Here is a 24,558-nt window from a genome sequence, read left to right as displayed (position 1 = left end):
TCCTGAACGATTACAAATCCTTCCTCTGAATTTCAATAATACAATGTATTATTAATATTTTACTTGTAAAATGCTCCGAAAAGCTAAAAGGAATGACTTTATCAGGAATAACGCGGAGGTTTCGATACGATTGCATCTTTCCAGGTCCATTGCGACACTATATATGGGAGCCATTTTTTCTGCCGTTTATCACACAATATTATTTAGCATTTAATGAATAACTCTATTCTTTTTCCAATTCTTCTTATATACACCAGAGATTTAGCTTTAAAAAAGACCCTTTTCAGGTCGATAGGCGCAGTCCAGTAAAACCTGTCTGCTACTTCAGTTGAGTATTACTCAGTACGTTTACTATACACACATGAAACTTTGAAGGGAACATGCCGATTAAGATGTGACATCATAAATAGGAAACAAGGAGCAAAACCACATCGTTCAGAAATGACAGGAGTGCTGGAAATATATATATTTTAAAATCCGCACATTGGTCAGGCTGTGTGATCGAAACCCAGGAAGCTCCTGACTATGATGATGATGATGATGATAATAATAATAATAATAATAATAATAATAATAATAATAATAATGATAATAATAATAATAATAATGATAATAATAATAATAATAATAATAATAATAATAATAATGAAATAATAACTCCATGCAGGAAGCATAATTCCCGTACATTGTGCATGTGCAGGCTCACATCAGCACATTAGTAGTATTGATCTGAATGCGTAAACCTGTAGTTGTAGCTGACTCAGGTACGTCTCAATTCTGTTATTAATCTGCTACAGAAAAATATGTTCAAAATCGAAAATAAAAACAAAACATCTATACAAACGTTTTACCAACAATCCTGGTCGTTCTCCAAGTAAATCCCACTTCTACCCACGGTCATTAGACTAACAACAGATTTCTTTTTTCCCTGCTCATATCTGCACAGGGGCCTTTTAAGCAAGACTGTGAGCTGCTTCACATCTTTTTCTTTTTCATGAATTTCCTTTTCGTAGATGTCTTTAAAACTTCACGTACATATTCCCCGAGAAGCAATTAGAAGCTTAACAACAGCCTTCTAGCTTCGATGTTCTCAGGTTTTCCTTGTCATTTTATTGGTATCACGCATATATAGACGCATAGATATCCCTACAAACAACATCAACATCTCTGACACATCGGCGCAGCAAAGGGGGGGGGGGGGGGGGGGCGAAGAAGATTTGGATCGGGGATTTGGAAGGCGAAAGAAAAAGACAAATTGCGTGTGTATAAAGCTGTATGCATGTGAAGCCGCTATCTTTCAACACTTTTTTTTTCCAAGTAAGATTATTGTTCCAATATTCGCTCAAAATTTGCACCAGATTGTTGAATTTTAATTCTGAAATTGCAAAATCTCTCTTGGTTGGGAGGGGGATACCCCCTCCTACACCCCTCCTGTGCCCCTTTTCCTATCCTTAGTACACTTTTCATATTGAAAAGTGCACAAGACTAATCACTACAATTTAAAAAAAAATGCAGGAGAATATACCCTTTTAATCAACCCTTTCCTCGCTCAGTTTTCCCGTATCAGATTTAGCACATCTTTTTTGGACAATGTCCCAAATATTCCATCAAACATTATATGCGTATATACATGTACGTGATATCTCACTTTCAACTTTAAAAAGGCAAAAGCTCCCTCGTTTGGGAAGGACGGGGATTACTCTCCCACGCATACTAGTAGACTAAAACTACACTTATTGAACATAGATTTTTTTTTTCAAAATATGCCACAAACTGTGTGCACCAAATCGTGCAATCATTAAAATACAAATCTCCCTCGTGTAGGAGGGGGAATAGGACTTATCCCCTCCCGCATCCTTCTGCTTTGTCTCCTTTCACAAAGTTTCTACATGCAATTCTCTGATTGACAAATTTCCAAATATTACAACAACATTGTTGAAAAAGAAAAAAGAAGAAGAATGAAAATAAATGAATTGAATTGAATTGAATTGAACAAAAGTGTGCGCCATTCGTTGAAACTCAGTTCTAAAAATGAAAAAGCTCCAACGAATATGGGAGGGGTATCTTGTCACCCTCCTATTGCTTGGTCCCCTCTACAGACTCAGTACACTTTGGGGAATGACAATTTCCGAATTTTCCACAGAAAGTGTGCTTCAGATTGCTTTGTTTGAATTCTAAAAACACAAAAGCTCCGTCGAATGGGAGGGAGTATCCTATCCTCCCACACCCCCCTACCTCATTAGACCTTGTGTACAGTGATGATGCAAACGCGGAATCAGAGCTCAGATTTCGTGATGTAACTATTAACACATCCCTGGAAAAAAATAACCAACTATTTGTTTCCTTTATTTTATCATTATTATATATTTTTTTTTTTTTTTGCTGGAAAAAGACATTCGAAGTATTTCACCAAAAGTTTCCACCAGATCGCTGAATTTCAGGTCTGAAAATGCAAAATCACCCTCGTGCGGGAGGAGAAATACCCCTCTCCTACACCCTCGTTTTCATGCTTTCTCTGTTTGATTGCTTAACAGACAGTTTTTCATGATATCAATTTTAAGAATTAAGACAAAAATGATTACAATTTTATAGACAAATTGTTCAACAATAATCTGAATCAAACTACTGCTACCTTACTTAAACCAGTGGGACTTTTCAAGTCGATAAAAAATGCAAAAACTTGCATCAAAATTGCACTATTGACAACATCAAAATGCACAAAGTTTTCACGGGGGAGCATGATCAAATTCTGGCTACGCCGGTACTCTAACATTAGTTTTTCCATTATGGTAATGACAAGATCAACAAAATATTCGATGAATCATACAACTAATCGATTAATGAAATAGAAAAGCCTACTGAGGAGGCGTTGCAATAAAATCGAGTTGCAATCAATAGCAAATATCGACTGTCTATCTTGCGATTGATTGATCAAAAGCAATTTGCAATCAATTGCCACTTTTCGTTGAAAAAAAAAAAGCAAGGGCACAATCAATAACTGCAAGTTGCAGTCGACTAGGGGGATTTGCAGTATTGATTGCACTTTTTTTGTTATTTTTTTTTACCAACGCCCTCTATTGAAGACAACTGCTATGATTTTCTGTGGTACATTGCTGTATGTTTTTGCCGAAGGTTTGCGAGGTACTCCCGAGAATTCGGCCCCAACCTTTGACACGTTTTGTTGGTCCTCTTATCGGCCTTCACTACGTACTCGGCCAAACCAGTGTGCTTCATCGATCCTCTGGATATGTTACGCGGCTTTGTTCCCTTCATACACTCCTTCTCGAATTGTTCGCACAGATCCTTCAGCTCGGCCACTTCTTGATCCATCTTCCTCCTTCCGTACGCTTCGATCTTCCTCCAAAGCGTCGCGTTAAAGTAATTGTACAGCATTACGTCTCCGGCATTCCATTCAGTGAGACGCTTCTCCAAACCTGCAGACATTTCGGAATCAACCATAGGTTGGAGTGAATCTGTTGGATCTATTGATATTCTGATTTTATTACTGAGGTGCACGAGCGAGCGTAAATCCCAGCACAGCTCCTCCTTCAACAAAATGAGGGACTCGAAGAAGTATTCCCGAATGAGGACCAGGGATAACTTGGAGTCCAAGAACTTAATGTACTGCTCAGTTTTGTGGAGGTCTCCAATGCTGCTTTGGTCCATGCCGAGGTCGAATAACATCGGATCCCGCCCGTTGTGCCTCGACTTCCGGCGATGTCGTTCGTAAAAGAACTTTGGATTCCGAGAAAATTCCTCTAGCGAGACCTTGTAAATAGATTGCATGACGAAGTAGTTATACATGCTCCTGAACTGAGTCGGGGATTTCCGAATGATGGTGACGAACTTTGAGTTTGTTGGCATCAACTTTTTGATATCTGTAAAAACAAGAAGATTGTTAGGAGAGGTACAGATGACCTGTGTAGATAATAGATAACATATTTGGTTATCAAGCTTAAAGTTATCACAAGTTGTATGTGACTAAAGGACACCAGTAATAACTGAATAATATCAATAATAATCATCATCATCATCATCATCATCGTCATCATCATAATAATAAGGGCAATCATAATATCAGTTTATGAAGCACATAGAATACATATTCATATTCTTCAGGTCTTCGAAAGCTTCTGGTATACCTGACAAAAATACAGTTAGATGAAAAAAAAAAAAAAAAAAAGGTGTCATGAGTCTTGACTATTACAGTTGGTGTTTTCCTGACTTCCTTCAGTCATACCACAGTTTGGGAGCTGCACATTCTTGAGTTCAGTGACAGTTGGTGTTCATAATCATTAGCATCAGGAAAAAAAAAACCCACTTAAAGATCATTTGAATTCTAGGCATTTTGAAAAGTCACTGTCTAAGTTTGGTTGCAAAATACTTGCATCGTCCGCATTAGCACATTTTGGTAGGTATACTAACGCAACATAAAATCCTCTGACTAAAGCCCCATTTTATCAGAGCTTTTTAAGCTTGAGTCACGACGCCCGGGTAGCGTCCGGCCAATCTATTTCACCAGACGCGTAACAAGGGGGTGGGGGCGTTCAGAAGGTTCCGCAGGAACTCGCCCCCGTTTGCTAGCAGCAAAAAATAAATACATGTAAATGAATAAATAAATCATAAAAACAATGATGATAAACTAAAGAAATAAAAGAAAACAATGAGCCGCGGACCCCCCCTAAAAAAAAAAAAATGAAAGGGTGCGTGTATTAGTGACAAAAAAAAAATGTGCTGAAGCCGATCATATGCATGGTTTGTCACCACTGATCTATATGTACTAGTAGCTGAGATTAGTGATTGGAACCACAGAACTCGAATCAAGTTCGGTGATTGCAACAGTCGTTGTCTTGAATGTGTACAATCTAGAACGATAGGCGGCGCTTGTCAGTGGGCGGGGTAATCGCATCAGTGGACACACTCCCTTCGGAGAATCCTACCCTGAGAAGGTTTTTGGAGTGTCTTTGTTAAACGGTACCTCGCGCTGTTTCTTACGGTTGCCCGCGGAATATCATCTTCTGCGCATGCAATTTGTAGATTTCTCAAAGTGCTGTTTTGGCTTTATCCATGCATCCTGACAGTCGGCGGTAGTGGTGAGATCAAAGCAGGAAAGCATGTTTAAAATGTTATTGTGACGCTTGTGATAGAAACATGTGTTTGAATTAATTTACAATTGATATATGTCCATGTGTAGTAGGTCCGTGATCCAACCATATACAGGTTTCGAAATGAAGTCTAAAATATACGGAGATATCACTATTTTTATGCCTCCGCCACGAAGTGGTGCCGGAGGCATTATGTTTTCGGGTTGTCCGTCCGTCCGTCCGTACGTCCGTACGTACGTCCGTCCGCTTTCGTTTACGCGATAACTTGAGTAATATTTACTAGAATTTCACCAAACTTGGTCCAAATATGAAGTATGATGGGGCAATTATTTAATTAGATTTTGGGTGCAATCGACTAAAGGTCAAAGGTCAAGGTCAAATCATGAAATTGCATCCGTTTATGCGATAACTCAAGACTGGATGGAGCAAATTTCACCAAACTTTATTGGAGGATGATGTATGATGGGACAATTACTTGATTAGTTTTTCAGTGAAATTGGACAGAGGTCAAAGGTCAAAGATCAAGGTCAAATCCTAAAATTTATCTGTTTACGTGATAACTCAAAACTGGATGAAGCAGCTTTCACCAAACTTAATCCAAGGATGATGTATGATGGGACAACTAGTTGAGTAGATTTTAGTGATATTGGGAAGAGGTCAAAGGTCAAGGTCAAATGCTACAAATGTTGCAATTTCTCCCATATCTAGCAATGCCCAAAGGTATTTTCTTGAAACTTGGTGTGGACATGTACTACTGCGTAAAGATTCTCCAGAGAGAATTTCATGTCATAAGGTCAAAGGTCAAAAGGTCAAAGGATAGGTGAAAATGTGGCAATATCACTTTTCTCACAAATTGTTCAATGTATCTTCGTGGAACTTGGTACATACGCATGTACTGACTGGCAGGGATTATCTAGGGAATTTAGGGGTCATGGGTCAATAGTCAATAGTCAGGGGTCAAAGCTCAAGGTCAACTTCTCAAAATTTTACTATTTCCATCATATACTAGTATATCAATGCTTGCATTATTAGTTTCAAAACTTAATACATGCATTACCTAATGGAGATTCGCCAGGAAATTTCCAGCCAGAAGGTCAAAGGTCAAAGGTTAAGGGTCAAAGGCCAGGTTTCAATGCCCCCCCCCCCCCCCCAAAAAAAAAAAGAAGAAAAGATCTATTTTGTACTATCATTACACTCTTTCTTCATACCTTGGAAATTACTCAATGCATAAACTTATAAAAAGGTCCGTCAGAATTCAAGTAAAAATTCTCATTTCCCCAAATATGTGTACCTGCACTCATAGAAAATTATAGCAAACCCAGTTCATTTCTGACAAACCTGTCATTTCAATATTTTGCCAGTTATGTGAAACTGTCATGGATCACACATTGTGAAAACATTGTACTATACGCCTATTGGGAAAATCATGCATTATGGCGGAGACATCAGTCGCCATAGCGACATTTCTAGTTCATAATAAACCATAACTGTAGACGGTTGATTCTAGAAGAAAGAAGTATTATAACTACTGTTCTCATTTTGTATATTTAGCAATACTTAACATTGATTATACTGATTAACATTTTTGCTTTAGTCGTTTCTATCCCTAATTCACATTTTTTATCTGCAAATGGTAAATAATATCTTTAACCCTAAAAAGGCCGGGGGCGGAATCCGCCCCCCCCCCTCGACGTTTTGCGCTATAAATCTGTAACGCGAGAAGGCCTCGTCGCGAGGCTTCTTGACTTTCTTCGTTCAAGTCTCGCGCAACTTTTGAGACCAAATTTGCAACGTCCGCGCATACTTTTGCGAAGCCACGCCCATTTTTGTAACGGAATGTCGCCCCAAAACAGGCACAATTTTGTGATTTTGTGTACATTTCCTATGGAAAACATTGTTCTGTCATGAAAGTTATAAAAACCTGATTATTTTTACAATTAATCACTTTCATTGATTAATTTTGTGCTTATAATGGTAGAAAAGTGGTCAGTGACAATTTCCAATGAAAAACAAAGAAAAAACAAAAGTTGAAAAACAAGGAAATACATAAGAAATTCTGAAAACAATAAAATACATAAGAATTGAAATGAGTTTTGGAAGTTTTTGTGATGTACAATTGTTGAATATGCTAAAACAGATTTACAGATCAAAAATCAGATTCTCAATGCTTTTAATTAGGCTAAAATATCATCTTGAGCTTAATTTGCATAATTAATTAATTAAAATTAGAAATTGATTGTTTCAAAAAATCTTATGACATGATCTTGTAGATTATGACCTGGGTCTCACGCATGCAAAATTTCATCGCGATCGCACCACCGATGGCCGAGATCTCAGGGGGGCGGAATCCATTCCCCACCCCCGGTCTGAGCATAGCCGAAAAAGCCCGGCCCCTTTAGGGTTAAAGTGTGCGCCCTCGCTATAGCTAAACTGGTCGGGTGCTGTTGACTTGTCCCTTTATTTCACACTGTCTCATTTTTCTTTCCACATTGCGTACTAGCGCACAAGGGGATGGGAGAGGAGGGTGCGTTAGGCTCACACCTGGTAAAAATTTTCCCCAGGAACTTGTAGATGCAATGTGTGTCACGTGTAACTGAAAAAAAAACCTGACCTCATTTACCAGCTGGGTTTTCCTTTCCCACATTTGCACGCATATTGTAAATCTGCTCCGAAATAAGTAGTCCCTCATGCGAAGAAGAACTTGGGATTGAGGTTGCAAAGGACCTGTATTTAGACATAGCCAACTAAGTGGTCTCTAACTTGCATTCTATTTTGATTTTCTGTGGTTTAATAAATCTAAATCCCTACGTCTGGTGACAACACGGAAAGTGCATGTATATTACTATGTCTTACATACATGCCAATTACATGATATATTTGAAGAAATAAAAATTAGTTTACAACCTTCTCAAGCTCAGCTCTTGTTTTATGTATCAAATTTCGTCCTCTAACATTCTAAATTACACCCGTAATTAACTCACTGTACAAAATATTACAGGATATTACTGCTCATGTTACTGGTGTTCATATATGAATACAATAAATGACAACAACAAGTACTACGTATATGAAAGTACGTTGTGTTCTTACCATCATACAAAAACCTGGCGTGATTGGCCAAAATGTTGTAGGCCACCCCCGGGGGTGCTGGCAGTACACTAGACGGCGGCACCTTGGAGATGGATCCGATATACACGTCTCTCACAGGGAGGGCAAACGTTAGATCTCTCTCGTCACCGAATCGGTATAAGATATTCTGTAGAGTCGAGCTGGCAGTCTTGTGCGTTTTGATGTAAACGATGTTTTGCCACGGAATGCATGGTGTATGACTCGAGTTCTGCGTGTATCGTTTCTCCTCAGAAACAGCATCCGTTTCTTCCGGACGGAGAGGTGGACGCATCGATGGACGACGCTCGATGGACGATGGACCATCAGTTTGATTTTGTAACACGTTCCGATAAAGACTGAATTCAGATAGAAAAAAATACAGAAAAATCCGAGTGTCGCCAGCAGAATTTTATTCACTACATGCTTACTGATCTAAACAGTAATGAAATTTCAATACGAAACGAACAATGAAAATGATCACTAGCGCAAATCAACCACTTTTCATCATTGTTAAACGATTCAGAAAAACTGAATTTTACCGTATAATCAAATATTCCATAATACATCGTATTTGCACATGTAAGATCACTTTCATGTGTAAAGCAATTTACCCCTCAAAGGTCAACCGGATAAGATAACTACCAATTCTGTCTATCATTTAGTATGCAACGTATTTTCCCCCTATACCACTATCTACAAAAGTATACAAAATTATTGTAATATTTTATAATCGTTGTTACGAAAAATGTTGCCTTGCCGTACTCATTCCGATGCGGTCTTTGCGCCATCCACATGGAAGAGTCAGGTGTGATTTTTCCCAAAAGCATGCTGGCTGTGATGTCGTTTGAGGACAGCATCCACCCGAGGACACAGGCCACAAAGACGCCCAAGAGTAGTAAGAACTGGAACTTTACCAGGGAACCAGGCTTCATGTTGTTTGTTCGTTTGCCTCCGTCTGCGTGTCTACAATTATATCTGTAAGACGAAGACGAGAAACAAGGTAATTCCGGCTGATTGTCAAGACTTGTACGTTTGAACAACTAGAAATATGTCGTACTGGGTACAGAGTTTCAGAAATTATAGTGATTGGGATTATAGTAATACGAATGTTTTCAAAACTTACAATAAATTCCTACAATGAAAATGATGATGACACAGCTACTTCACCATCCACTAAAGGAATGCATGAAAGGGGGTTCAAGAAAACAGAACCTATGAGGTACTCTGAGGCAAGCCTAGTATACATTGTACCTCCTTGGAAGAACAAAATGAAGAAAGAAAACATGCATAAATTCTACACAGGTGACCTCGTTGAGCAAGCGGTATTGTGATGGAATCGCATTGCTATGTGAGCCTTCTGTTCACACATTCTTATACCATGGTAAGCCTCCACTCATGCATTCCAATGAGGAGGCTGCTGCCTTGTACAGTGTAACTTTTTTCCCTTCAGAGTATTGTTTTCTCTGCTCAAGAATCAAGAGTGATTCCACAAATCTATACATGGAGCTGTCGACTTATGTACTTCATGATGTGAAATTACGAAAATCGCCCGGACTTCCCTTTAATTACAATCGATGGATGGCTTTACGAATACGCCTAATATCTCTTGAGAGACAGTCAGAAAATTATGACGTAACACTTTTACTTATGCAAGACAATGCACCTGCGTATAGTTACTTGTCAAGCCAGCCTTACGTAAATTACAAGGATTCGGGCATTATGATAATAATATACATTCTCTGAAATTGTCGCTCGCAAAGTTTTATCATACTTAACAATGAAGGACACTCAAGAAACAGATGGAAATATTTAAATCACCTCCTCTGTAAGAGATAGACAATGAATTCGTGCAAATGAAAGTCTCATTATCATTTCAATTATGCGTAAGAAATGTCTAGCCTCTCTCGAACTATATGGGCAATTCCATGGGAATGTGGACATGGCACTAAAATTTCAAGTTTATCATATTGCAAACTAGAATTACTCATTATGTATTTCCCATATTTTGAAGTTAAAGAAACTCAAAGAATTATATCAATCGGTCAAATATTTCCTGAGAAACAGCTACAAATGTTGAAGACAATTTTTCAGTCATCCAAATTGCTAAAATGCATGCTTAACTTAATATAATTTTTTTTTTAATAGAAAAATTCTGCTAGCACTTCAATTAATTTATTTTAAAGAAGCAAATTGGTTCTACTTCAGTCTCCCATGAGGAAATTTTTATGCCACCTTCAAAAAATTTTAATCACCACATGAAAGTTCCAGCCCTTGAGTCATGTAACGCGAGTTACCGAAAAAAGGAAATATTTTTCATTTTGAAGGAAGCAGTGGAGGTAATTTGTTGGGAATCATAATTTTCTAAATTCATCACACCCTGATACTGTACACAGGATGTTGACTTGAATACTCAACACTGTCAGCCTATTAAAAAATGTCAATGAAAAGTGTAACGCGAGTTACCGACTATAAACACAAGTTTTCACCAATATAAGCAAATTTTAACCCGTAACTGAGCTAGATTGTGGTGAAAACAATCAAAAGCAGTGTTATACACATCGTTATATGCTGGACTGAAACAAAGGAGGGCAGCCTAATAAACTGTGATTGTATAATACTAGCATCAAGGCCACTGATCACATGCCACATTGAAGAGTCTAGCCAGGCTTTCACTGCATGTGTACATGTACATCTAGCAGTGAATGAGAACACAAAATTTATCTTCTGAATTCCCTGCATCAGTATTACCAAGGAGGTATGGGAGAACTCTCATACCTCCTTGGTATTACAAAATTTTTATTACAGAATGCTATAAAGCAGCAAGTGTTGGTTCTAATCCTTATTCGGCCCGGTGGTCTAGTGAAGATGACGCCTGTCCGGAGATCAGGAGGTTGTGGGTTCGAATCCTGCTCGAGTATGTATGCCCATGATTTTTTATCATGGGTACTACTAAAACATTGATCAATTCAGTGCTTATCTATGTTGATGTAGGGCAATTTGTCAATCAGTTGCAATGAAAACATCTCAATGGAAGAATTTCATGAATTTTACGCATTCCCTGCTGCATGATATAAGGATTATAACCAGCACTTCCTGTCGGGCGGAAGTTCGGTGGTCTAGTGGAGATGACGCCTGTCCAGAGATTAGGAGGTTAGTTCGAATTCTGCTCGAGTATGTACGCCCATGACTTTTTATCATGGCTACTACTAAAACACCGATCAATTCAGTGCTTATTTACATCGATGTAGGGTAATAAACCAGTTCGTAATTATACTGTAGCTCATGTACACATTGGTACAAACATCCTTTCTTTTTTTCTCAGTTGGTTCGGCACTTTACTCGTTTTCAAAGCGGCGTAATGCATAAGCTTGACCGACATAACAATTTATGGAATTCATGTTCAAAGTATCTTTTTTAATGTTAAGTATCTTTCTGCAATTTCATGTGAACTACATGTATGTGCATGAGCGTTTTTGTGACACGTGTTTGTGTGATTGAATGTGTGTGTGTGTGTGTGTGTGTGTGTGTGTGTGTGTGTTTGTGTTGCATCTGTCCTATGTAAATATGTTACTATTATACTTCTTGTTAATGTTTTTAAAACTTTAGTATGTTTTGTTTTATATGTTTATCCGGGACCCCTTTTTTACAAGCTCTGCTTCTTTTGGGGTCCCAAATCATTCATTATTCTTAATGCTGTATCCTTTTGTAAAATGTCAAATGTTTAATGAATTGGTTAAATAAACTTGAACTTGAACTTGAACTTAAACAGAATTAACTTGCATTTAGATCAGGGGATCAGAATAAGCCAGTTCGTAATTAGCTCATGTGCGCCTTGGTGCAAATGACCTTTCTTTTTTCTCAGTTGGTTAGGCACTTCACTCATTTTAAAGCGGTATAATTCATAAGCTTGCCCGACATACCAATTTATGGAATTCGTGTTCAAACAAAGCATGAACTTGTGTTTAAAACAGGTGACCAGAAGAGTCCGTCATACCAGTTTACACTTTAGCAGGCATCTAATTCATTATTTCGTATGGAATGCAATAACAACCTTTTTCTTTTGACATTGCCAAATACCAGGCTTGCTATCAGGTGGATGTGCTGGCAAGCACTATTTAAACAAGGATCACATGAATAATCATCACATCACAGATACTTATGTCAGTGAATTAATAAACCAAAATGCCTGTTGGTACAAATGACCTTTTTCTGCTCGTGCGCAAAGTGGAATTACGAACTGGTCTATACTCCCATCAGTTTATAATTCAGCAGGCATCCATTTCATTGTTTTGTACTGAACGCAGTAACAGCTTATTTCCTTTTATATAGCGAAATACCATTCTTGCTGTCAGGTGGATGTGCTGGCAAGCATCATTTATGTAAGGATCACATGAATAATCATCCATGACATCACAGATGCTTACTTGTATCTCAGTGAATTTACAAACCAAAATGCCTGTTGGTACAAATGACCTTTTTCTGCTCATGCGCAAAGTGGAGTTACGAACTGGTGTATTTGTCAATCAGTTGTAAAGAAATGTACTAGTTTTCACTCCTCACAAAGATAGGATTTTAATTTTTGAAAGATTGTAAGCTTTTTTTGTAAACTTGTAGATAGGGTTTGATACTTTAATGTTTTGTTTAAAAAAGACTTTCAACATTTTTCATCTTTACACTCTGAAAATTACAATGTACTTATACACCTAAATCATCTGGGTATATATTCAAACATATTCAAGGTCTCTATTTGGAGTGAAGCTCTTATTAGACCCCGTTTACAGTGCGGGGCTGGGCCAAGCCGCGGCCGAACCCAGCCTCAATTGCGGGGCCGAGCCCCGCAATTTTGACCGTTTACACTGCAGGGCTCGGCCCATGGCTCGGCCGCGCTTTCAATTCAAACCTTTCAATATTTTGTCGTAGTGGCGCTCTGCTTGTAAACAAACGCAATTTGGTATAGTCTGGTTTTCAGATCCTTTGCCAACTGGATTCCGTGGCGACGAAGTCATAGTACTGTATTAACTTAGCTCTATCACTTCTGATTCTAGAGAAGAAGATTTTTTAAGATGCCTTAATTTGGGGGGGGGGGGGTTGGGCCCCTCTGGGGGCCCCCAGGTGAGGTATGGTGCCCACCTGAACAAATTGAGATCCTATCCCCCTAGGGATGCTACCTGCCAAGTTTGGTGAAAATTAGTCAAGGGGTTCTCAAGAAGAAGATGAAAATGTAAAAAGTTTACGCACGACGGACGACGGACGACGGACGCCTGACGAAGAGCGATCGCAATAGCTCACTTGAGCCTTCGGCTCAGGTGAGCTAAAAAGTAACTTGTAGATCCTACTAATTACGAAGATATTGGCACATTATCCCATAAATGTACCCATTATTTGTAACGCGAGTTACCGTGGAATTGCCTATATATGACACATATACCATTATGTAATACATCAACCTGGCGAAGTTGATGGTTTTACTTCGAACAGCTTAAGATTTGTGAAATAAAAATATATATTCCCAGAAGCTGTTACCCGCAAATTTTTATCATGATTCTCACAAACAAGATATCACGTCTATCTCCGCATCTCGAAGAGCTAAATAATGAATTCGCGCAAATGAAAGTCTCATTAATATTACAAAATGGAAGAAATGTCCATGCACCTCTCGAACTGCATGACTAATACTATTCTGTACATGTATTATCAATCTGGCGCAGATGATGGTTTCAATTCACATGGCTTAAAAATTTTAGAATGAAAATTAACATTCCCAGAAGCTGTCATCACCTGCAAAATTTTATCATCATATGCCTATTATATCTCACCAACAAGGACGCTCAAGAACCAGAAAAAGATATCATGTCAATCTCCCCCTCTCGAAGAGATAGGTAATGCATTTGCGCAAATGAAAGTCTTGTTACGTAAGAGATGTCTACAGATTCTCTTGAACTGCATGACCAATACTGTTCATTATGTAATATCAATTTGGCGGAGTTGATGGTTTTACTTCGAACAGCTTAAGATTTGTGAAATAAAAATATATATTCCCAGAAGCTGTCACCCGCAAAATTTTATCATTGGATATCTCACAAACAAGGACGCTAAAAAAAAAAAACAACAGAAGATATCATGTTAATCTCCTCGTCTCCATGAGCTAAATGATGAATTCGCGCAAATGAAAGTCTCGTTATTATTACAAATATGTAAGAAATGTCTACATCCTCTCTTGTTATATGACCCATACCATTTATGTAATATAAATCTGGCGGAGATGAGGATTTCACTTCAAACAACTTAAGAATTTTGGAATAAAGATATACATTCCCAGAAGCTGTTAGTCGCAATTTTTTCTATAATCATAGGCCTATTATGCCTCACCAACAAGGACGCTCAAGAAATAGAGGAAGATATCATGTCTATCTCCTCATCTCCAAGAACTGAAATTTGCGCAAATGAATATATTATTACAAATACGTGTATGTACGAACTGTCTACAGCCTCTCTTTGTTATTTTCATTGAGTCTCTAGTACATCCAATGAACAGATCCACTTATCAAAATGTTCATTAACTTCACACAGTTTGGTCAGTAAACAAAGTGCATAAAATCCCATGTCCATTTTGCGTCACGGTGTTACAGTGGTAATTAATTATGCATAACTCATTTACCAAAGCAATTCTTTTTCGTTCTTTTCTTTTCAGAGTTGCTTATGATGATATGCATGGATACACAATAAAAATTGCTCTCAAGTGTTACATTTTGTTTGCGATTTACATTTGATGAGTGAAATTATACTCAAAAGTGTCACGGTGTTATCGTGGAATTGCCCCATTACAAGTATGCAAGAAATGTCTACAGCCTCTCTTGAACTGTATATTTTACCAATATGGTTATGTAATATCAATACGGCGGGGTCGATGATTTCAATTCCAACAATTTCAGAATTTTAGAATAAAGATGATGAATACGTGATATGTACATGTCACCCTTTAATGTAGACATACAGGTGTACTTGGTGCAGTATAATCATAATATACAAAATTCCTCGAAACGTTGGCGTAGTCTGTAGATTACAACATATATGCCATGAAAGTTCCTATTCTTGATAATCCTCATTTTCTTTTGGCACATATTCTACTGAGTGTAGTTAGGACTACTGCTGTCACTTGCTTTTACGAAAGAAAGAGCTTGCCATCTTCTTTGTCACCGTAGGTTCTAACACATTGTATTCTTTAATATAGTTGCACAAACGATAAATTATAGTGACGCAAGTTGCATTTAATATGGCCGCCTTTATTTCATGAGCTTGCTGTCTCTTGCCCTCAGACTTTACTTTCTCCATAAGCTGTGTTTCTATTTTATTCACATTTAAATACACAATTGATATCATAATTATATAACGAAACTAAAAATTGTGATGAAAATGATTAAACCGTAGAGGACACAGAAAAGTAAACATTAAAACCACGATTATTTAGTCTATATGATATAAATTATGGTACATGATTAAGAGATGTCAATTATCTGGTGAGGAAACCTAGACCTAGCTGTTCGGTTTGGACACTGTATATAATGTTTATGGCATTATCGTGAAATTTGTCACCAGTGACAAATTTCCACAGCCGGACAACTTCTCCTTTGACAGCTCGCGTATTGCGCTCTGCAAGAAAGTGACTCGCACAATCGCAGTCGATCGGTACGGTGGGGGTCGCGTTAACACGCGTCGCGTGCGATCAACGATTGGCAACCTTTCAAATCGCTCGTTCGTTGCGCGATCTCAAGCACGCGATTACGTGTGTATTCAAGTTGTCGACCGTTGCGCGATCTCATTTCAAGTCAACTGTTGCGTGATGTCTGTCTCCACCACTTTTCGTAGTGAATAAATCGTACCAGTTACTGAGTCCATCAAACCCCACTTTTCCCTTCTCTTCAAGATCACTGGGCCACTTTTAGAATATTGCTATCCCATGTGCACATAATAGGCGAATCACAATTAATATACAACACGATTTGATATAGATCACCAGCCCATGCTCCTTGCATCAAAATATCCCATACACGGTGACAAATTCCACTACAAATTGTATCAGTACTATAGAAAAATTCCTTGACCTTCTAAGACTAAATAAGTCGTGGATTGTTTCGCGATTTATCCATGGTGGATAGGAAGCATCTTAATATAGGGACTTTATCACCACCACTTTCCTACTGAACCTATTGTAATTAACACGTTTATTCCTATCAACCCCACTTTCCCCTCCTCTTCAAGACCACTCTGCCACTTTCAGAATGTCTCCTATCCAACATAAACGAATCAGAGAAGGAAACTCCCTATATACTGATCGTGGAATTTGTCACCACCACTTTCCTACGAAACCTATCGTAATTAACCTGTTTATTCCATCAACCCCACTTTTCCCTTCTCTTCAAGACCACTCTGCCACTTTCAGAATGTTATCCTATCCAACATATATACGAATCACAGTAGGAAACTCTCTATATACTGATCGTGGAATTTGTCACCAGCCCGTGTTAACTGGCGTCCAAATCCCATAGGCGGTGACAAATTCCACGATTAGTATAACTAATCGTGGAATTTGTCACCAGCCCGTGCTCACTGTGTTGCGTTCCTATAGGCGGTGACAGATTCCGCGATAGGCCCTTAACTCTCGACCAAACTCTAGTGTCGTTGAGTTTGTCACCATGTTCGGCCACTCCTGAACTAAATAAATCGTAATTAACCTGTTTATTCCATCAACCCCACTTTTCCCTTCTCTTCAAGACCACTCTGCCACTTTCAGAATGTCTCCTATCCAACATAAATGAATCAGAGAAGGAAACTCTCTATATACTGATCGTGGAATTTGTCACCACCACTTTCCTACTAAATAAATCGTAATTAACCTGTTTCTTCCATCAACCCCACTTTTCCCTTCTCTTCAAGACCACTCTGCCACTTTCAGAATGTTATCCTATCCAACATATATACGAATCACAATAGGAAACTCTCTATATACTGATCGTGGAATTTGTCACCAGCCCGTGTTAACTGGCGTCCAAATCCCATAGGCGGTGACAAATTCCACGATTAGTATAACTAATCGTGGAATTTGTCACCAGCCCGTGCTCACTGTGTTGCGTTCCTATAGGCGGTGACAGATTCCGCGATAGGCCTTAACTCTCGACCAAACTCTAGTGTCGTTGAGCTTGTCACCATATTCGGCCACTCCTGAACTAAATAAATCGTAATTAACCTGTTTATTCCATCAACCCCACTTTTCCCTTCTCTTCAAGACCACTCTGCCACTTTCAGAATGTCTCCTATCCAACATAAATGAATCAGAGAAGGAAACTCTCTATATACTGATCGTGAAATTTGTCACCACCACTTTCCTACTAAATAAAGCGTAATTAACCTGTTTCTTCCATCAACCCCACTTTTCCCTTCTCTTCAAGACCACTCTGCCACTTTCAGAATGTTATCCTATCCAACATATACGAATCACAGTAGGAAACTCTCTCTATATACTGATCGTGGAATTTGTCACCAGCCCGTGTTAACTGGTCCCCAAATCCCATAGGCGGTGACAAATTCCACGATTAGTATAACTAATCGTGGAATTTGTCACCAGCCCGTGCTCACTGTGTTGCGTTCCTATAGGCGGTGACAGATTCCGCGATAGGCCCTCCAAAACATAAATGAATCAGAGTAGGAAACTCTCTATATACTAATCGTGGAATTTGTCACCATCACTTTCCTACTAAATAAAGCGTAATTAACCTGTTTCTTCCATCAACCCCACTTTTCCCTTCTCTTCAAGACCACTCTGCCACTTTCAGAATGTCTCCTATCCAACATAAATGAATCAGAGAAGGAAACTCTCTATATGGGCAAGTCCATGAAAAAAGTTACCTCAGGGTGAAAAAATAAATTTCACAGACTTTAACTGAATTTATGTTCAAAGTATTCAGAAAAGCCTATATTTAGATAAATATAAAGAAAATTTGGGGAAAATCTAGCGAAATTGATTTTTTCACCATGTCAAACTAAATTTAGCTTCATTTTGAATGTAGTGCTCAAAAGCACTGTTTTGCACACAATTTATTAATGAGAGAAAGATTAGAATGTTTAAGCCCATCTTGGCTGCATTTTATTTTTTTCTACTGTCCATGGAATGCACTAAATGAAACAAAAAGAATTTTTCAAAAATATATTATATTAAGAAAATCACAGCGTATTGAAATTTGGTGATTTCTACCTTTTTGAAAGTGTAATGTCCGTGACGTTTTAGGTATAAAAGTTTTTGTACAGAGATTAAGATTGATCCAAGTAAGTTAAAATTTGGTTTGCAAAGCTAGAATATGGTGTCATACAAGATTACAAATTAAATTTTGAAACACACAATTACTTTTCCAGTAAAATGCGTTACGGACATTACAATGTTATAAATCCCATAGACGTCACGGACATTACTAAGTATCAAAAATTTAGAAATACTTTTTTTTAAATGCTGAATTTTTGTAATTAAACAATGTTTTTCTGATTATTAATCAATCTGTTACACAAGACTATCAATTAAATTTTGAAACACATGAATACTTTTCCAGTAAAATGCGTCACGGATATTACAATGTTATAAATCCCATAGACGTCACGGACATTACGAAGTATGAAAAATTTAGAAATACCTGTAAATAATGATTAAGTTTTCTAATATTGCCTGTAATCTTTCTTTGTTAGTGTGAATGTGTGTGTGGGTGTGTGTGTGTGGGGGGGCATGTATATGGGGGGGGGCAGGTATGTGTGTGTGTGTGTGTGGGGGGGGGGGGTAATACCTTGTTCATCAAATCTTTACCCTTGCCTTTAATCTGTTTCTACTTTCATTATCTCACCAACCTGCAGTTGGGTCGTTCGTTTGAGTCAAGTTCTTAACCAAAAAGTCAGTGAAATATTTTGTAGCTCAAATCACTGCAGTTCATGGAGATGGATGTACTGTTACATTCATGAAAAGACAGGGTAAATCTAATCCGTTCGTCTATAGCAATGAAGAAGAGTCTTTCATCGAGAAGACACAGATAATTGAGTGTCTGTCTTCTCTAACAATGGACAATCGAAATAGATGTTCCTTTAAACAAAACTTTGAAGCTGAATAACTAAACTTTTTTTTTTTACAAAATAGCAGTAGCAGTAGCTCACAATCTACCCTGTAGAAGAATTGCATCTAGGCATTTTTTGCTTTGGTTATGTGTTCTCTTAACTGTACTTAATTTTGTGGTATAATGAACCACTTAAATTAGTCTGTACAGTACCATGATTGTACATTCATGTTTATTATTGCCACTTATTAAAGAAAATCATGTATCAAAGAAATGCTATATGTTGTAAAGCTAGCTCATACAAAAAATATGTCAACAGAAAGAACTAAACAAAAAGTTAATCACTTATTATGTTCAATGTTCATCAAAGGTGTAATATCTGTAACATCCATAGGCTTGTTCCTATGCATATACTAGGTGTTTCAAAAAACATTTCCCACTTTTGATTCTTAATAATCCATAAACTATATATCAGATAACACTGTCATTGATATGAGTAATAGCTGAATAGTGTACAATTTGGTTGAAGGTGGTTTGAATATGAAAACATAAATCAATTTCATGAAATCCATGATTAATTTCACAGTTAGGTTCCAGATTTTGCTCTATTTTCAACCCTCTGTACAAAATTTTACTTTGCACAGGGGTCAATGGGTGTGTATGGGAGTGTGTGGTTAACACCCTGACAATGGTCCTAAACAATGGTTAGGGTTTGAATGCTTCATTATTTATTCATGAGAAATTCCACTATCACAACTAGTCTTTATTCAGCCTGTGGCAGTATCTGTGTAAAGTCAAACGCCTGCCGATACTGTCGTTGGGTCTCGACAGTGCTCTCCCTACTTCTGAAAAACGAAATTACAATGAAAATCAATTAGATTATACACTTGTGTAAATGGGGCCTTAAGTAAATCTACTGTGAAACATATCACCCCAATGATAAATGCTGCTGAACTCTTAACCAAAAATGATTTCTTTTTATCAAAAAGCGAAAAATTTGTCAGACTATTTAATTAGTAGACAATTGTATTAAAATGAGGAACTGTTATGCTTATTTATATCCCAAATTTAGTGATATGTGAAGCAAAAATTGAAAATGATTGCCAGCTGGAATGGAATGTGGTGTTTGCAAGCACATGGAAACGTGTGCTTCCTTTTTTCATGTGCATGCAGTTTACCCCTTACCGTGCATGAATTCAGACTAGCAGTGCCTAGGGCAATCCACATGAATTATTGATCAAGCATTCATGTGCCTAGGAGCATGAGACTGACGCCTAGTCAACAGGTGGTTCAGGCATGTCCATTGTTAAGGGCCATTGTCAGCACACACTCACATACACATCATTGGTTCCTGTGCAAGGTTCAATTTTTGTACAGAGGGTGAAAAATTGACCAAAATCTGAAACCTTACTTCAAAATCAATCTTAGATTTAATGAAACTGATTTATGCTTTCACATTCAAATCACCTTCAACCAAATTGTACACTATTCAGCTATTATTTATATCAATGACAGTTTTATCAGATGAATAGTTTTTGAGCTATTAATGATCAAAAGTGGGAAATGTTTTTTGAAACACCTAGTATTAAAAAAGTTGTACATGTATCATCAATATCATTCGAATATCAGTGATAAATATCAATATTACTGATTATGTATTCTTCATGTTATGATTTACTTATGAAGATTGTTTCATTTGTCAGTATTGAGCCATTGTTTGATATCATTTCATTTTTGTATTATTACATTGCATCATTCATATAACATGTTTATTTTTACCTTGGAAGGTGAAAAGAGAAGACATAAATATTTCAGAGAAATTGTTTAAAGTTGACATGATTTATTTCATGGCATTGTATGTTTTAAAAAATGAGAAAAAATGAAAACAAAAGAAAAAGAAAGTAAGTAACTGACTGATATTTCATATATTTTCAAAGCGCATAAGATTGTATAATGTCCGTGACGTTTTAAGACTTTTCTCTTTGAGTTTTCTTTTCAGTTTAAGTTTTAGGGATTGCTTCAATGACAGTGTTTATGTATTAGATGATTGTAGAAGACATACTATGTAGAATAGTCTAAATTGTGAAAGTACTTTCATTTTACCATATCTATATACTTTTATTAAATAATTTTGAGTTGTTTATTGTTGCCATGGAAACTAAAAAACATTGTTTATTTCACAGAATGGACTAAAAAGTATCTTTATGTACCCTACAGTCCTTTTGCTTCAGAAAAAGTAGAAAAAATAGTTTTTCCCTAACCTTAATTTCAGTTTTTAATAAGTGGACAAAAGTGTAATGTCCGTGACGCTCAAAATGTAATGTCCGTGACACCAGATTTCTTTCCATCATTGTCATTTGAAACACTTTTTAATTTAAATTTGTTTAAAATATGTTACAGCAATATCAAAACATTCATTGTAAAGGAAAAATGTCTTATTAAGATGATTAAACTCACAGAGTTTGTAAACTATTTGTTGGCATGTAAAGAGTTGTGTCCAAAAAATGTAATGTCCGTGACGCACAACATTTTCTGGCATAATTAAACAACGATTGTATATTTTTTTCTTATATTCACAGTGTTGTTTTATCTAGACGAGTGGTGTGTGATCACCAAGTATTAGCTTCAAATAAATGTTTTCTCTTTTAAAACTAACCTCATAAAGTGTCAAAAAATGTCTGAAATGTAATGTCCGTGACGCTGGACTTGCCCATATACTGATCGTGGAATTTGTCACCAGCCCGTGTTAACAGCAGCTAAAATCCCATAGATGGTGACAAATTCCACGATCAATATATAGAGAGTTTGCCGAGAGTTTCCTATATACTGATCGTGGAATTTGTCACCACCACTTTCCTACCAAACCTATCGTAATTAACCTGTTTCTTCCATCAACCCCACTTTTCCCTTCTCTTCAAGACCACTCTGCCACTTTCAGAATGTTATCCTATCCAACATATATACGAATCACAGTAGAAAACTCTCTATATACTGATCGTGGAATTTTTCACCAGCCCGTGTTAACTGGCACCCAAATCCCGTAGGCGGTGACAAATTCCACGATTAGTATAACTAATCGTGGAATTTGTCACTAGCCCGTGTTTACTGTATGGCGTTCCTATAGGCGGTGACAGATTCCGCGACTCTCGGTAAACTTGCTGCTCGTGGAATTTGTCATCAAACCATTACCGAACTAAATAAATCGTAACTAACCTGTGTATTTTCCATCAACCCCACTTTTCCTTTCAAGACCACTCTGCCACTTTCAGAATGTTATCTTATCCAACATGAATAAATATAGGTCACAATTCACGATTTATTTAGTGTAAGGAGACTTGGTAAACTCTCTATATACTGTTCGTGGAATTTGTCACCAGCCCGTGTTAACAGCAGCTAAAATCCCATAGGTGGTGACAAATTCCACGATCAGTATATAGAGAGTTTGCAGAGGGTTTCCTATATACTGATCGTGGAATTTGTCACCACCTATGGGATTTTGGCTACAATTAACACGGGCTGGTGACAAACTCCACGATCAGTATATAGAGAGTTTCTTATGAAAATTATCATTTATGTTACAAGTTAAAGTGTCTGAGCATTCATCGTCCCGCCAGGAGATAGTGTATCAATAGGGAGATGCGTGGTGGAAATCTGTCACCGCTTGCCTCTTGTGTGAGGAGAGCAAGCTGCATGCTTCGCACGCACCGAACAATAGCTTTCATTCAAAATCACGGAAGCGTGCAAGCGGTCTGATATTCGGGTACGTGTTAGAAGATGTCACCAGTGACAGAAAACACGATATGGCCATGTTTATTTCTATTTCAGCCATAACTGGGGGCTTTACAGTAGGCTTTTTAGATATCAATTTATGCACTGATATAGCAACGCACCTTAGTCTACTGCGTTATAGGCCGTAACCCGTTGAATCATCTTTTCTTCTTACGCTGAAAGCCCCCCCCCCCCCCCCCGTTACGGCCGACATATTGGTTACAGTGTTTTAAAACTATACTTTGTAGTTCCATCCTGTAAAATGCACAGCAAAGACAGCAAGGATGAAAAGAAAGGGACGCAAAGACTATATTTTGAAGCCAAAACACCATATGGCAAAATTATACAATAGAACCCGGAGCTATGTAACGTTTATTATGACTGGTAGTGCCTAAATTTACAGGAATTGCTACTAAATTTACTACTAGCCCGACAAGAGAAAATTCCAGACTTTCGATCGAAGTAACGCTCGATCGATCATATCCAAGTGGATAAGATATTCAAAAGGAAAACATAAATTAGCATGATAGTTTGTAACATATCTAAGTCTAAAACATACTGGAACTAATATTAGATATAAGTAACAAATGTACATGTATTAGTTATCATTAGTAATAACAGACTAGAACCCATCCGTCATTAACACTGACAGACGTATCGAAACAATGATGCTTTGCGCAACGATGTTGTTTACATACGTAAAATCTATATTATCAACCGGTGTATGGATTCACTTACCTTCCTCTTTTGCTTCCGGCACCTGCAAACGAAACTCTACAGCTGCAGGATTTTGACAGCACCTACCACGACATGATGAAGACTTGTAGTTGTAGTGGGGGTAGTGACATGGTCCATAGTCAACGACAGCTCCCCTGAGCAGTGAAGAGCCTCGTTCTTTATAGTGATATTTCAAAAAGAAAATCAATATGCCTGCCAAAGCATGACCAAGAAATGCATGCTACGAAGTGACTTCTACACATCTGCCACGTTCTTCGCGCGGAGTATATGCCGCGCGGAGCTGTGCGTACGAATAGACCGATCGAAGTCAATGCACGGCTTCTCCAACACAAGGTCGGAAGAGAGGAAAAGTTATTGCACACACACATGTATAATAGGGTCAGGTCATCTTTGCATTGGTCTTTCAGCACCAACCCCCCCAGTGGCGTATCTAGGGAAAACGGCGCCCGGGGCAAGCGCGAAAATTGCGCCCCTAATTTCTGAAAAAGTGTTCAACCCTATACACATCCCGGTAGGGACTTTATTTGTTTGTTTGTTTTTATTTCCGTCTTCATATAAAAATACACACATTACAAGTTACATATACATTGCATATACGTACAGAAGAAACGGGGGATTGCCTGTTCAGTCATATTTTCAAAATATGTCTGTTCTTCCACATGGTCCCGATATAATACGCTTTAAACAAAGTCCATATGATATGCTTTTTCAAGCACTTAAAAGGGGTCTTTTGAGGGTGATTCAAATGTAAT

At 37.8% G+C, this 24,558-nt stretch overlaps 1 protein-coding gene across 1 annotated transcript; it reads right to left on the bottom strand.

Annotated features, from left to right (window-relative positions):
• Nucleotides 1-1,268: 1,268 nt before the first annotated feature.
• Nucleotides 1,269-24,051, bottom strand: LOC139727447 (galactosylceramide sulfotransferase-like). The gene is made up of 4 exons (XM_071638402.1): nt 23,807-24,051; nt 8,976-9,188; nt 8,196-8,569; nt 1,269-3,878 (listed from the first exon to the last, which is right to left on the bottom strand). Exons 2-4 carry the CDS (start codon nt 9,143-9,145, stop codon nt 3,091-3,093), a joined length of 1,332 nt encoding a protein of 443 aa, XP_071494503.1. The 5' UTR covers nt 9,146-9,188; nt 23,807-24,051; the 3' UTR covers nt 1,269-3,090.
• Between the last annotated feature and the right edge of the window lie 507 nt (nt 24,052-24,558).

The sequence above is a fragment of the Diadema antillarum genome, unplaced genomic scaffold (assembly GCF_040938485.1).
Source record: "Diadema antillarum isolate AM-2024a unplaced genomic scaffold, OU_Dant_1.0 seq00000131_RagTag, whole genome shotgun sequence".
NCBI classification, from domain to species: domain Eukaryota; kingdom Metazoa; phylum Echinodermata; class Echinoidea; order Diadematoida; family Diadematidae; genus Diadema; species Diadema antillarum.
The sequence above is the reverse complement of the archived record's forward strand: the minus strand, read 5'-3'. Positions and strand labels throughout refer to the sequence as shown.